This window comes from Zootoca vivipara, chromosome 7, assembly GCF_965207765.1.
Source record: "Zootoca vivipara chromosome 7, rZooViv2.hap1.1, whole genome shotgun sequence".
NCBI classification, from domain to species: domain Eukaryota; kingdom Metazoa; phylum Chordata; class Lepidosauria; order Squamata; family Lacertidae; genus Zootoca; species Zootoca vivipara.
Window position 1 is genome coordinate 31,145,473 of NC_142590.1, and position 13,653 is coordinate 31,159,125.

General features: G+C 41.5%; 1 protein-coding gene across 5 annotated transcripts in view; it reads left to right on the forward strand.

Annotated features, from left to right (window-relative positions):
• ERICH3 (glutamate rich 3) overlaps positions 1–13,653 on the forward strand; it is a 72,937-nt gene that overhangs the window by 39,256 nt on the left and 20,028 nt on the right. For 3 of the 5 annotated variants that reach the window (XM_060276814.2, XM_088673901.1, XM_060276816.2), the window contains 2 exons: positions 2,224–2,463; positions 5,023–5,127. In XM_060276814.2, the coding sequence (XP_060132797.2) occupies positions 2,224–2,463; positions 5,023–5,127 (345 nt within the window). The remainder of the gene's footprint in view (positions 1–2,223; positions 2,464–5,022; positions 5,128–13,653) is intronic. The other 2 variants (XM_060276815.2, XM_088673902.1) reach the window with 1 other exon arrangement.

Consider the following 13,653-nt stretch of genomic DNA (forward strand, 5'->3'; position numbering starts at 1 on the left):
CAATGCTGAGGTGGACCTCTTACTTGGCATAGGGCAGTACCCTCAGCTATGGGTAGGAAGTAGAGCACTACAGGTAAATTGCAAAACCTGTGCATTGTTTGTCAAACTGGAACGATGGTTTGCATTTATTACAGCATGAATGCCAGACTGGGTTGAGGTATCTTGGGTTGGGTGCATGGAAAAGGACTGGATCTGAAGCTGCTCTTCCAGGAAGAACCCGCCCATTCACAAAAGGAAACCTTTGGATCCAACACCAAAATGTTGTCTTAGAAACAGTAACTGTACCAAGCAGTTACACAATTTGATGGAGATTTTCTCCAAAATGCATTGAGAACCAGAGTTACTTTTTCAGCTGCCATTTTCACCTTTAGATTCAATCCTTTCCTTCCATGATGCCATGTAGTCACACTTAGCAGTATGCAGCATTTTCCTTGTAATAAAAAGCCCCCAATTATGTTAAGAATTCTTCTTGCCAGCCCAGACTTCCAACTCAGCTAAGAGCTCTACTTGCTACTTCGTTTGTTTAACACCATCACTCATTGCAATTATCCTAGAGCGATACCTATATCAGTGAAGATATGGGTGGGTGTTACATGGTTTGGTCAGATCAGGCATGGAATCTTTTGCGATAAGCAAGTGAGGGTTCTACTGCTTCCATGATGCCTCTGTTTACATCTGCTTACCTTTCTCACCCTGATCTGGCCACAGTGATCCATGCGACGGTCACCTCCAGGCTTGATTATTGTAACTCGCTCTACGTGGGGCTGCCCTTGAAGCTGACCCAGAAGCTCCAGCCGAATGCCGCAGCGAGGCTCCTCACGGGGTCCTTGCCACAGGATCACATTCATCCAGTGCTTTACCAGCTGCACTGGCTCCCGATGGAGTACAGGATCAGGTTTAAGGTGCTGGTTTTGACATTTAAAGCCCTATGCGGCTTGGGACCCTCGTACCTACGGGACTGCCTCTCCTGGTATGCCCTGTGGAGGACCTTAAGGTCCACAAATAACAACATTCTGGAGATTCCAAGCCATAAGGTGGTTAGATTGGTTTTGACTAGGGCAAGGGCCTTTTCAGAACTGGCCACAACTTGGTGGAACGCTATTTCACAGGAGACCAGGGCCCTGCGGGATTTGTCATCTTTCCACAGGGCCTGCAAGACAGAGCTGTTCCTCCTGGCCTTTGGGTTGGATTCAGTCTGACCCCTGTGTTTTCCTCCCTCATGGTTTTGATTTATGGACTACTTAAAATGAGGCTGCATTTTAAATTTTAATATTGTATTTTAATTACCGGTAATTATTTTCTTTTCTTTTATGTCTTATTGTAATTTTATTGGTGTTAGCCGCCCTGAGCCCAGTTTTGACTGGGGAGGGCGGGGTATAAATAAATTTATTATTATTATTATTATTATTATTATTATTATTATTATCATCATCATCATCATCATCATCTAAGCACCTATCAGATATTATGGGATGGAATTACATGTATTCTCCGCAAACACACATTTTCCCAAAACATATTTCAGGACTGTTTGCCAGTGTAATTATTTGCTTCAATGTGATTCTGTCTGAATGAGACCCACAAAGAGAAATAATAGAATGCATTTGATTTCGCGGGATTGATTTCAGGCCATTTGACACACTGCAAGATAGCAAACAAGTTTTCCACAAAATATATAGTTAGGCAGGTTTACTGTGGGCAGTCCTGGCTTTCCTAAAGGCATATATTTATGATGTATGTGTGTCCAAGTATATGTGTTTGTGTGTTTCATATTTTTTGCTTGTATACTTAAAAACCATAATCTGAGAGGTGGTGCATAGTGAACAGAAAAAAATAAGATTTCTGTTGGTCCCCACTCACCTTGCAAAGTCTGTGAGGATTTGGAATGTATAACAACTACAAGTCCTTATCATCCTCCCCTCCATTGAAATAATTCCAATGGACTTAGTGTGGAGATTGTGCCACAATTTGCCCTGGCTCTCTTGCGTATGGAGTAGTAAGAAAAAGTTTTTTAACATTTTTATATCATTGTATAGTTTAAATCCATGGCTCAGCATGTTAACTTTATTGTTTGTGTGTGGTGTGTGTGTATGTGTGTGTGTGTGTAGGCAGAAAAGGGTCAAATCAAAGGCTAATGGGCTTAACCTATTTGGGGTTAATGAGATATTCAAGTAGTTTGCGCTCTATTTTCCATCTCACGGTATGCTTGTCCTTATATTTCAGGATACGATGAAGATTTTGAAGCAGATTTAGAGAAATCAGTTTGGAAAGTTAATGAAGAAGGACAGACTGGTGATCAAATGAAAAGAATGTCAAAGTCACCCTCAGATGATGAAAAAGATAATTTAGACCATGAAAAGGAGGATAAAAAGTCATCACTGAAAGCTCCGCGGGCCTCTGACAGTGAACGAGATGAAAGTGATGGATACACCGGGAGTGACTTGGAGGAGGAGAAAAAACAAGGTTAGTTGTTTTCCTTAGAGTGGCATAGAATGAATGGCCTGATGCATGTTTAACTTGTTACATATGCCCTGTAATGGGCTATCTATTTTGTGGTTCACATCTAAGTACCCATTTGAATTACGATTGCCAAATTGATACAGAATGTGCCAGTCAGCACAAAATAAGCAAAGTCTCCCAAGATGCTTCTTTAAACCTCTTTTATCTCTCAGGTACTATATGAGCTAGAAGAGGGAATTTGGGTCTCTCTTCTCCAGTGTGTGTGAAGACAGAAACTAAGCTCTCTCTTTCAGACCACTTCCTTTGTTCCTCTGGAAAGGTTTCAGTCTCACTCCAGAACCCATTAACTTGGACAGGAATTTATGATGCCCGTTGAGGAGCACGGTGTTATAATTTCTATTTAGAGTGTGCCCATGCTCACATACCTTAGATTGTGGATGTCCAACATTGTGTAGAGTGAAATAGACCTCTGGCCTTTTCAAGCTCCCAAATATAGCTGGTGGGGGGGGGAGAGGGGATGAGCACACAGGGCTGGCCCAAGACATGTTGGCATCTGAGGTGGACCCCAGGACGACTCTTCCCCCTCCCTGCCCGGGACAATGCAGTGGAGTAAGATCAACATTGGGTTCTGTTGCCCTGGGTGGACCCTGGACCCTGCCTCCTGAAGCGGTCTCCTCACCTTGCCCCATAGGTGGGCTGACCCTGGGAGTACAGGTTTCCCCTTTTTTTTATACCTTCCCTTCCCCTCTCATCCTTACACAGTAAGTACATCTCATGTACTGCTAATTTCAGACAATGTTTAATTACTGTGATCCATAGATTATGGGCCTGCTCAGACACTTCTGTGCACTACTGCAAGACCTTAGGGAAGGGGCCGTAGTTTAGTGGTGGAACATCTCCTTCTATGCAAAAGCTCCCAGATTCAACTTGATACTGGGAATGTCCCTTGGATGAAACTCTGGAGAGCCACTGTGCTGGCAGTATTGCGCTGGATGGACCCATGGTCTGACTCAGTATAACAGACCCTTCCAAGTGTCCCTATTTTCCAAGAACAACCCTGATTTAGAGAAGTTGTTCCAGTTTCTGATTTGATTCCCGCTTTTCCCTAGGGCATCCCTATTTTCATTGGAGAAATGTTGGAGGGTATGGAGTTATCTGACCCCCCCCCCAAAAAAGCCATCTGAAGACAAACCTGTATAGGGAAGTTTTTTTCAATGCTTAATATTTTATTATGTTTTTATATATGTTGGAAGCCACCTAGAGCGGCTGGGGCAACCCAGTAAGATGTGTGGGGTATAAATAGGAAGATTATCAGTATGGAATGGGATGTCCCTATTTTCATTGGAGAAATGGAGGGTATGGTGTAAGGCAGATTCGTATCAGGAGCAGGACTCGCGTGTCGGGTGCTCCCACCGCTGATGTGATATCATATCACCCTGCCCTGCAGTGTAGAACCCTGAAACTTCCCCTTGCAAGATCCTTTTCAAACATTATAAACATTGACACCTGTGGAAGAGGCTACTTGGGGAGCTGACAGCAGTTGTTTGTCAATGTTTGTAAATGCTCCTCCTGTGTTCCAATTCACATGTTGCAATGAATCACTTGTGTCTCTTTGACATGAGCACATTCATGGTATTCTGTGAGTTCCTGGCTCGCTTTTTCCATTAAAAAAATAGAGCTAAAAGAGAATGAGCCAATTAATTTGTAATGTATGAACTGGCGTAACGTATGAAACTGTGTATAGTTTTCATCATATGAACAGAAACATCTTGCATAGCAGCCTGTAGATGTCACTTTTGCATTGTAAAGTGCCAGGCACAAAAAAGTCCCACTGTATATGAAAGTGAGAACCCATAGCAACAGTTCTAAGGTGTCTCTCCTGCCATTTCTCTGGACTCCATAGTAAGCAGGGCTTTCCGCAAGCCAAATTCTGGTCAGCGGTTGCAGCGTGACTCCATTTTGATCCAAGAATGATGTGCCCACAACCTCAGGGTGATAAATATGCAGTCCTTTGCCTTCTGAGTTGTATGCAGGGGACAAACACTCAGAATGATGAACCCCAGATAATTGTTACCACAAGGAAATTAAAATGCTGCGGAATTAGTTTTCAGTAGCATAAATAACATTTTTGGTAACCTCTGTCCTCCCCAGTCAGCATAACTGATGGAGATAATTATTTCCTTTATGTATTCTGAGCCGCACACCTTCATAAATAATCTAATGGGAAGCATGTATCTCATTTCCCATTCATTAATACAAACAGCGAAAGGGGTCCAAAAGCTAGGCATGCTTGCAAAACAATGGAAATTGCAAGCGTTTTGGCTTTCCATCGGCACAGAGCTGATTTCTTCCTGTTTGTTTCTTATCCTGCTGTTTCTTTTTGATACTGCCATAACTTACACAACAGTTGCTTGTCAAACTGGACCAGGCATTCTGTGTTTACTGCTCCCCTGAAATCTCTCCATTGAAATGCCTCCCATTTTGACAGGCTTTATCGGAGAGCTCTTTTCCCAAGCCAAACGTTAATGTAGCTTTTGTATTTCTATTTCCTGTGTGAAATAGGGAAAGGTAAAGCAGCTGACTGGGAAATGGATGCTGCTGCAAGAAAGATCCAGTGTTTCTATAGGAAGCACAAAAGTCGACGGCAAACTCTGGGTGTCAAAACAGGTTTGCAGTTGGTCTGCATGGACGAATCTTTGTTCTGATCAAAGAGACTTTGATTTCTCTAAGCAGCCAGTGACCATGAAGGATAATCAGCTTGCAGCTTTGCTAATCATTTAAGAAATAATTACATGCTCTTTCTTTTTTTAAAAAAGCTGGTGTTGCTTCTCAGACTTGTGGTCACATGATACTGGGAAGCCTGTAGTTGCATTGCCACATATATTGTGGCAGCCTTTGCTAATAGCTAGGCTGATCTGATAACTGATATGATTTATGTCTTGACAAATCATCTTATTTGGGGAATGAATTTTCCTTTTGCTGAAATTGCTAGTAACTCTGAGGGTGGTCTTCCTCCTGCGAATGGCTTGGGTCATGGATAGCTTTCTTTTATGCAGGCATCAACCAGGGCACCTGCCCTCTGCTTAGGGCACACCTTATCGTGGATGATGTACATCAGAGATTGGGAATCTGTAGCCTTTCAGAGTTGTTGCACCACAACTTCCATGAGCCCCAGCTAGCACGGCCAGTGGTCAGGGTTGATGATAATATCTGAAGACCACAGGTTCCCCCATCCCTGGTGTAGATTGTGTTTGGTGCTGGGTGGAAAGCCTTGCTTTATGGCAGGGTCCTATCTAAACAGCTTTCTTCCTGCTCTTTTATTTTCGGATGCATATTTCACTTGCTTCTGATTAAATTCTCTTGTTTGGAATTCATTTATGTAATTTTGTTCCACCCAATGAATATTGCAAAAATGCTTCCTCATTTGCACAAATCGTCCACCCAAGTCATTAGGAGATGAAGAAGAATCTCCTTTACATAGCCTTACATTAATAATGTAGCTGCACAGTAAATATACAGCTATTTGGAAACGTTTCCTTCCATCGGAGTGTGAATCGTTGGAATTCAACTTCAAAATGGAGAGGTTTAATATAAAAAGGGGCATTCTTGTTTCTTTCTTGTTTAGGACCAGGGTGCTTTGGCCATTAGAAGCAGGCATATGTTAAAAAGTAAGACTTTAATCTTACAACACATATTTGGAAGGAAATCCCATTGAGTTCTTTTGAGTAGGTAAACTCTGGATTATGCTGCATGCAAGTTCCCGCAATGCATGAAGCTGCTACATGTTTTTCCATTTGCTTCTGTATGGAGGAGACCCAGGTAGCCAGGAACGATATAGGCTCCTCAATATTTACCTAAAGTTAAATAATATTGACTGATAACTTTCAGTTTGAAGTATTAGGGTTAGAAGAAGAGCCACTCCTGTAAATGTGCTTGCAGCTGGAAACAGTGCTGAGGCTAGAATAATAAAATAAAGAAAGGTATGTATTTATTGATTTTTTCATTTCACTCTGGAGGTAAATAACCATAAGTAGAAACTGATTCTAAATTTGCCTTGGTTGTTTGACATCACAATTAGGTTGAACTGCTTCTTACAGTAGAGCAGGCATCCCCAAACTGTGGCCCTCCAGATGTTTTGGCCTACAACTCCCATGATCCCTAGCTAACAGGACCAGTGGTCGGGGAAGATGGGAATTGTAGTCCAAAACATCTGGAGGGCCAAAGTTTGGGGATGCCTGCAGTAGAGGCTGAAGTTCCCTTGGAACAACATCAGATATGTATGATCAGACCAAAGGTCCGTGTAGTCCAGCCTTCTGTTTCTTATAGCAGCCAGCCACATGCTTCCTGGAAGACTAAATGTCCCTCCCCCTTGAATCTCCATTGATGTGAAACTCAGTAAAATGCATCGGCTACTTTTTAGGGTAGAGGACAAGGAAGGTGGCGTACTAAATTTCTAGCTGGATACAGGATTTGTACTCATGAGTAAAGCAAATTATGGAAACCGTCGTTTATGTTGTTAGCTCACCCATGGCTCCATGTGAGTGGTTTCTTTTAAACCATACCATCTTCGTGTGTTTTTATTTGCCTTTGCATTCTGAGTGATTTTGCCCTCACCGTCAGTGCATTTGCTGTGGCACATTTTCTAGTTGTTGGAAAGTTATGGTTTCGAATACTGATTTGCTTGATTCTGTAAGCAACTCACATTTACTGTGCAAACCTGATTCAAAGCTACTTTGCAATGCCTTCTGTGCTATAGGATGGAAGGTAGCTACTCCCATACTCCCTCTAGGAGAAGACTTAGCTAAGTCAGGAATGATATTTTTCTCCGTGTGCACTTTTTTTTGAAGGAAATGTGGGTGAGCTCCTATATTCTCTCTTAATTATGAAGGGGCCTACAAGGTATACAAAGAAAGGATAGGTTTGAACTTTGATGCAGGTATAAGGAAATGAACATAGGATTAAATTGGCCTGTAGTTATAGTGGTCTGAAGTGGTGTGCATGAAGGGAGGCTTTGTTTGTGACACCTGTCACTGCTACAATGCCTGTAGCAGAAGTGTTCATGGGGCTGACTTGGGGTTTTCATTATTAATCCGCTACATGCACTCAATTAATTATATTAAGACACATAACAAGCTGCACTTCTGGATAAGTAACTGATGAAGCCAGTAGTAAATTTCTTTTGACTATTGTTTCCTCAACCGTATGCTTTGTACAAAATTATGCTTGGCTGCTCATGCGTGTTCTGCTGCTGCTGCTATTTAACATTAATTCAGCATGCCATTCATTAAGCAGTTTTTTTTAAAAAAATAGTTTTGTTTTAATTGTGGATTTGACTGGAAGCAGAGTATATCTTGGCCCCTATACTCACTCCCAGCAGGGAGTTAAATAATGCACTCTGAGTTTTACAGATGAACAAATTTCAGATAAGTAGCATTTAACTAAAAATCCTGACCCATTTTGTGTGATAGTAATTGATCCATTCAGAGGAGAAATCCCAACGAGATATAACTTAAGTGGAATGATCATGCTAATTGGATAGGCGTGACAGTCTTTATTGAAGTGTTTTATTAATAGCATGCAAGACTGGTTAGGAAATGTGTATGTTTTGTAGCTACAGGCTGTAGAAATGAGGTGACCAACCATATTGGGTTAGCACTCGCTATCACTTCAGTGATTATAGTTTTCATCATCATGGGCACCAGCCATAGCTTTCTTTGTTTTCCCACCCATAAGTAGTTCAGTAACTAAAGTGAAGCCATATAGGATTGTCTGCAGTTTCAGCATAGCTGCCAAGTTTTCCCTTTTCTCGCGAGGAAGCCTATTCAGCATAAGGGAAAATCCCTTAAAAAAGGGATAACTTGGCAGCTATGGTTTCAGAGGAGACTGCTTATCATTCAAAAGACTCTGTCAGAGTAAAATTGGATACGACAGACCCAATGTTGTGCCGTGGACGAAAGCTTAGTGTGGTTTTTCTGGTTGTCAGTTTGTCACTTGCCAAATGCAAACAATAGCAGTCCACTTTACAGTGTTGGTGTTATGTGAACAATTAACAGCAAATAATTAATTAGAAACACCCTTGGGGACTGAAGGAGCTGATTCTTGAAATCTTATCTGGTGGGGAAGGAGCTGTAGGTTCTGAGATGGGAGCTGCAGATTGGGGGCTGCACAAGTTGTGTCACCCTCAAGTACGTATGCAAACCAAGTCATTATTAGGGCATTTTCTTCCTTCCTCCACTTCCTGGAATTCCCTTCTGTGGGTAAACCCACAATCACAAAGCCTCAATGACTGGTGACGATGAGGGGAGAAGATTTTTAGAAGACATCTGAAGGCAGCCCTGTTTAGGGAGGCTTTTAATGATTAACAAATTAGTGTATTTTAATGCTTCTGTTGGAAGCTGCCCAGAGTGGCTGGGGAGACCCGGCCAGATGGGCGGGGTATATATAATAAATTATTATTATTATTATTATTATTATTATTATTATTATTATTATTATTAAATCATAAGCAGTGCCATTGCAAGATTGACTCTGGAGGATAAATAGCAATGTGAATACAGGGGTTTTAATCAGAACTGTGGGATGAGCAGGAAGTCAGATCTCCCTTTCCCTTGATCTTGAGGGATGCCCGCTGCAGATGTAATTGAACATTTAAAACTAGACACATTCATTGTCATCAATCAGTTCGGATTGTCTGGGTTGGCCTTTAGACTTTGCTTTCTCCCCAACTTTTGCAAGTATAGTGACACCCTCCCCTTTTGGGGGGCAGTGAACATTCTTGCCCCCCCCCATGTGCATTCTGAAGTGGTGGTATGGTCTAGGAATGCGTACTTCATGTTAGGGTGCTGATCGTGTATTTTGTCTCTGAGTCACATGTTGCATATTTCTTACCCTTCTTTCAATCCTTTGAACTACCAGAGACCAGTGGTTTGTGGCCAGTTTAAGCAGGAGTCACTGAGAGTGTGACAATGATATGTCAGGCCTCTGTAGCGGTTCATGAGTAGCAAAAGGAGTAATTGTCCAATCAGTGTTCTAGTTCCATACAACTGAAGACTACCTGTATGAAGCCCTGCTCTCAGTTCTGATGTGCTAATAGATTAATCTCATTTAACCACCCTGTGTCCCAATTGTAAACATAGTTCTCTGCACATGAAAAAATGAGAAAATATGTGAAGTAATTCTTTCTGTTGGTGTAACAGTGCTCCATACAGAATGACAATAACACACCCATTTGGGTCATTTTTATTGCCACAATCTCAAGCCATTAATTTAGAAGCTTTAATATTTCTGTTGGCTTGATTTGTGTAATGTAGCCCAACTGCTGTTGGTGAGAATTGGATTCTCTTACTTCCTGGAGCAGTTTTCAGCAAGAAACAAAATAAGTTTCTGTCTCTAGTGTGTTGTTCCACACTGGAGGATGTGCTTCGGACATTCATTCCTAGTAGATATCCTTCCTTGCTTCAGTCGCCAGGAAAAATGGAAATTAGAGACACTTTCTGAAAACATTTTCTAGAAGCCCATTTCTCCCTTGTTTTTGCCGTCCCCCCCCCATATCCAGACTTTATTGTCTGTAAGTTCTAGCCAATCAAAGGAAGCTCAGATACCATATAGAAGTGCCCTGAAATACATGAAAGTAGCTGTTTCATTGACACCTCAAGATGGCTGAAAGTGATTTCCCCTCTCACTGTCAGTGTCCTTGCCATGGCACACTTTGCAATTGTGGAGAATCACAGTTTTGAAAACTAATTTAGTTGATTCTGTAAACAACTGATGTTTACTGTACAAAACTGTTCCAGAGCTACTGTGAGATTCCTTCTGTGCTAGGATGTAACAAAGTTACTCCAAGACTCGCCCTAGGAGAAGACTTGGCTAGGTCAAGAACGATAGCTTTCTCCTGTGTGCTCTCTTTTTGAAGGACGTATGAGTGAGCTCCAATATTCTCTTTTCATTATGAAGGATATACATGGCATGCAGTCAAAAAGCAGAGTGAAAGCTTTGAACATTGAGATGTAGCTATTTTCCTGAAACCTCAAGATGGCTGAAAGAGGCCTTTCCCTTAGTTAAGACATGATGGTGACCAGAATAAAAGATTGTGTGCTCTTTTCAGTTTTTGTTAGAATTTTGCTTTCCCCCACGTTTCCCTTAAATACCATAAACTAATGAAAGGAGGGAAATGGGGACACCTTCTGGGCTGGCATCAGAACCCAGCATCCTTGGGCATTTGATATCCAGCAAGGCCCATCAATGATGCATCTCCTAGTCCCCTCATCTTCAAACAAATCCTGGCAGGATACTCAAAGCAGCACTAGACAACTGGGTCTATCTTCCATTTTATTTTCTCAGTTTCCCTTACAATGATGCTACCTTGAGGGCATTCTTTGAAATTAACATTTGCTAGGTCTAGCTAGAGTGCTATTAAACTACCACATCCTGTCAGTGCATGGATTTCTGCTTGCACAGTGGGACTTGCCTCCTTCTCCTCCCCTAATACCCTCCCCAAATCTGCTGCAGTGGGTTGGGGGAACAGATCTGAGGGAAGTGTTGTGGGGAGAAGGTGAGAAGATTCCATTGCTCAAGCAGAAATCCTTGCACTGACTGAAGATTCGCGTAGTGGTACATTGGATACCACCCAAGGGAAGAATTCAGTGTCTCACTATGTGTTGTTCTGTCCGGACCAGCATTGTGGCTTGCCAAATGGAACAATCTCCTCTGCATGCTGTTCTAGGGTTTCTCCTGCCCCTGCCCCGTGAACTAATTGTAGGGGAAGGGGGCGGGGCATGCAAGAAGAGGAGGTGGGGATGCCCCATTGCACAAGTGGAAGTCCTTAGGTGGGCTTCTACTAACAGAACTCATCAGTTGACTTCCACCCTTAGGGTTTTCAGTACATAGTTACAGAGGATTTTGAGGGACTGCAATGCACAGATTTCATTGACTCTGTTTTTACTAAAAAATAAAAATGAAATTGAAATGACGATAGGAGCCTGTCCTTCATAAATAATAATAAAACGATGGTCCGCTCCAATCTGTGCACTTTCTTGACAGCTTTTAATTTCAACAGCTGGTGCAGATCCAAATGAAGGTGAAATTTCTCCAAATGTGGAAGATTTTAATAGTGTCTCTAGATAAATGAGAAACGGTAATCCTTATTTTTTCATGCAATATTTTTGTTGAGCGCAGGCAGAGAACAGGTCAGAGAAGACTGAACGTATGGTTTTCAAATCCTCGTAGACCATAATCCTGTGAATAAATCAGGATGACTCATTAGCTGGAAAGCAGTGCAGGCTGTTTTTGCTGAGGCAAACAGCTATTTCTGTACCAGGCTGTTTATGTTTTCAAAAAAACCTGATAATATTTTTAATGACCTGGGTTGCTGAAATGTCTCATGGCCTTTTACACACTTTGAGGCTGAAATCTAATGCCACTTTAAGGTGGCTTTTGCACATGTCTCAGAGGCAAAAGGCAGCAGAAGAAGCGCGAATCACTCAAGCTCTCTGTTTAACCACATCCATATTCTTGTGTTCAGGGAGGAAAACAGATAGATCCTTCCAGGTATGATACACATTTTCCAGATGGATAGGTAGAATTATGCATCTCCTGTGTGTGTGTGTGTGTGTGTGTGTGTGTGTGTGTGTGTGTGTTTGTGTGTGTGTTGTACCCATTGCCCCTTCAGAGGAGAACCTCCCTTGGGAGATGGGAGTATGAGTCAGTCTTCTCCTTTCACCATTTCTAAAGAACATTCAAAGAGACACTGAAGCTGAAGGTATATTTGTTATTAAATTATTAAAAGTGTTTCTGCTTATCTTTCCAATCCAATAGATGGCACTCAAGGCCTCCTTTCATACATTTGATACTATTAGCTGGCACCAATGACAAGCTTAAAGCACAAGATGTGATAAGGTTCCCTATGTCTGTGCTTTGACCAATGACAAGCTGCCATAGATAATTAAATCTTATCACTTTCCAGCCTGGTTTTTAATTTGCTGCAATTTTCTGAGGGAGCGATTTGTGTTAACCTACAACTGGTCCACACAAAATAAGACAGGCATGGATGCCTTTTAAAGCAGCTGTCTCTGTGTAGCATGTTGAAGTTTTCCCCTTTTCTTTTTAAGGCTATGGTGACATTTTTTAAAAAAACATGCTACCCCACTCTGAAGTATGCAGCAAATTTCTATGTGTGTGACATTGGGCTGCCACAGGAAACAATCTTTAAATGACCTTCATGTTGTGTGCTTGTCTGCACCAGCCCCAACACATTTCTTCTCTTACATTATTGCATTACCATGTGGATTAATGTGAAGACTTGCCTTGAAAGTCCTGGTTAATGAAGATAGGCTAGTTGGAGGAGCTAGGTGCTCACATTACCTCTGGGTCTCTATCTGCTTTGTTGCTAAACATATCTCCTTAAGTCAACAGGAGTGTTGATCCAGTATCTGCCAGTAACATCTATCCCCCCCAAATAAAACATTCATCCAGTATCTTATGCTGAGGGGTATGTTAATATTTATCAAATGCATTAAGTGATGCTGTCCATTTGTTAGAGTGCTGAATTTGGACCAGTTTTATTGAATTCAAGCTCCAATTGGTTTACTGATTGACTATGTGCATTGATTAGCTATATGTTCTACAGCCTTGCTTCGCGTATGGAAAAGAGATATTTTAACGCCCACCTCACAGTAGTGTTTCATTCATTCTTATAATATTCATTGGAAAATGCTCTACATTACAGAAGTGCAATGAGAGGATAAAGAAAACCCTGCATTTTTGCTAAAGTAAACATGTTTCTTTTACAAAAGAATCACAAGCCCTGCAGAATATTCACAGTAGCACAGATGGGAAGAATAATTTAAAATATTAGCAAAATTTACAAGTAATTATTGGAAGCAGGCAGGACATGAAAGGAGCTCAGAACTCAGAACTGCATTTGATAGAAAACACAAGAATATAATACGTTACAGTATTGATTTTAGTTTTGTCTATAACAGATTTCCAGTGGATTATATTATTCAGTTGAAATGTTTGGTCTTTGCAAATGAATGAACTTTGTTTGTCAAGGATTTATGGCAAATGAAATTAGAAGCTGCAGCATTTTATAATGTGATACTGAGTAGCCCTTAGTCTGAATCCTTGCTTGAGCTTTCCCCTAACTGGGTGGCATTATCAGAAAAGACTACATAGGTGTCCAGTCTGAGCAAGGTG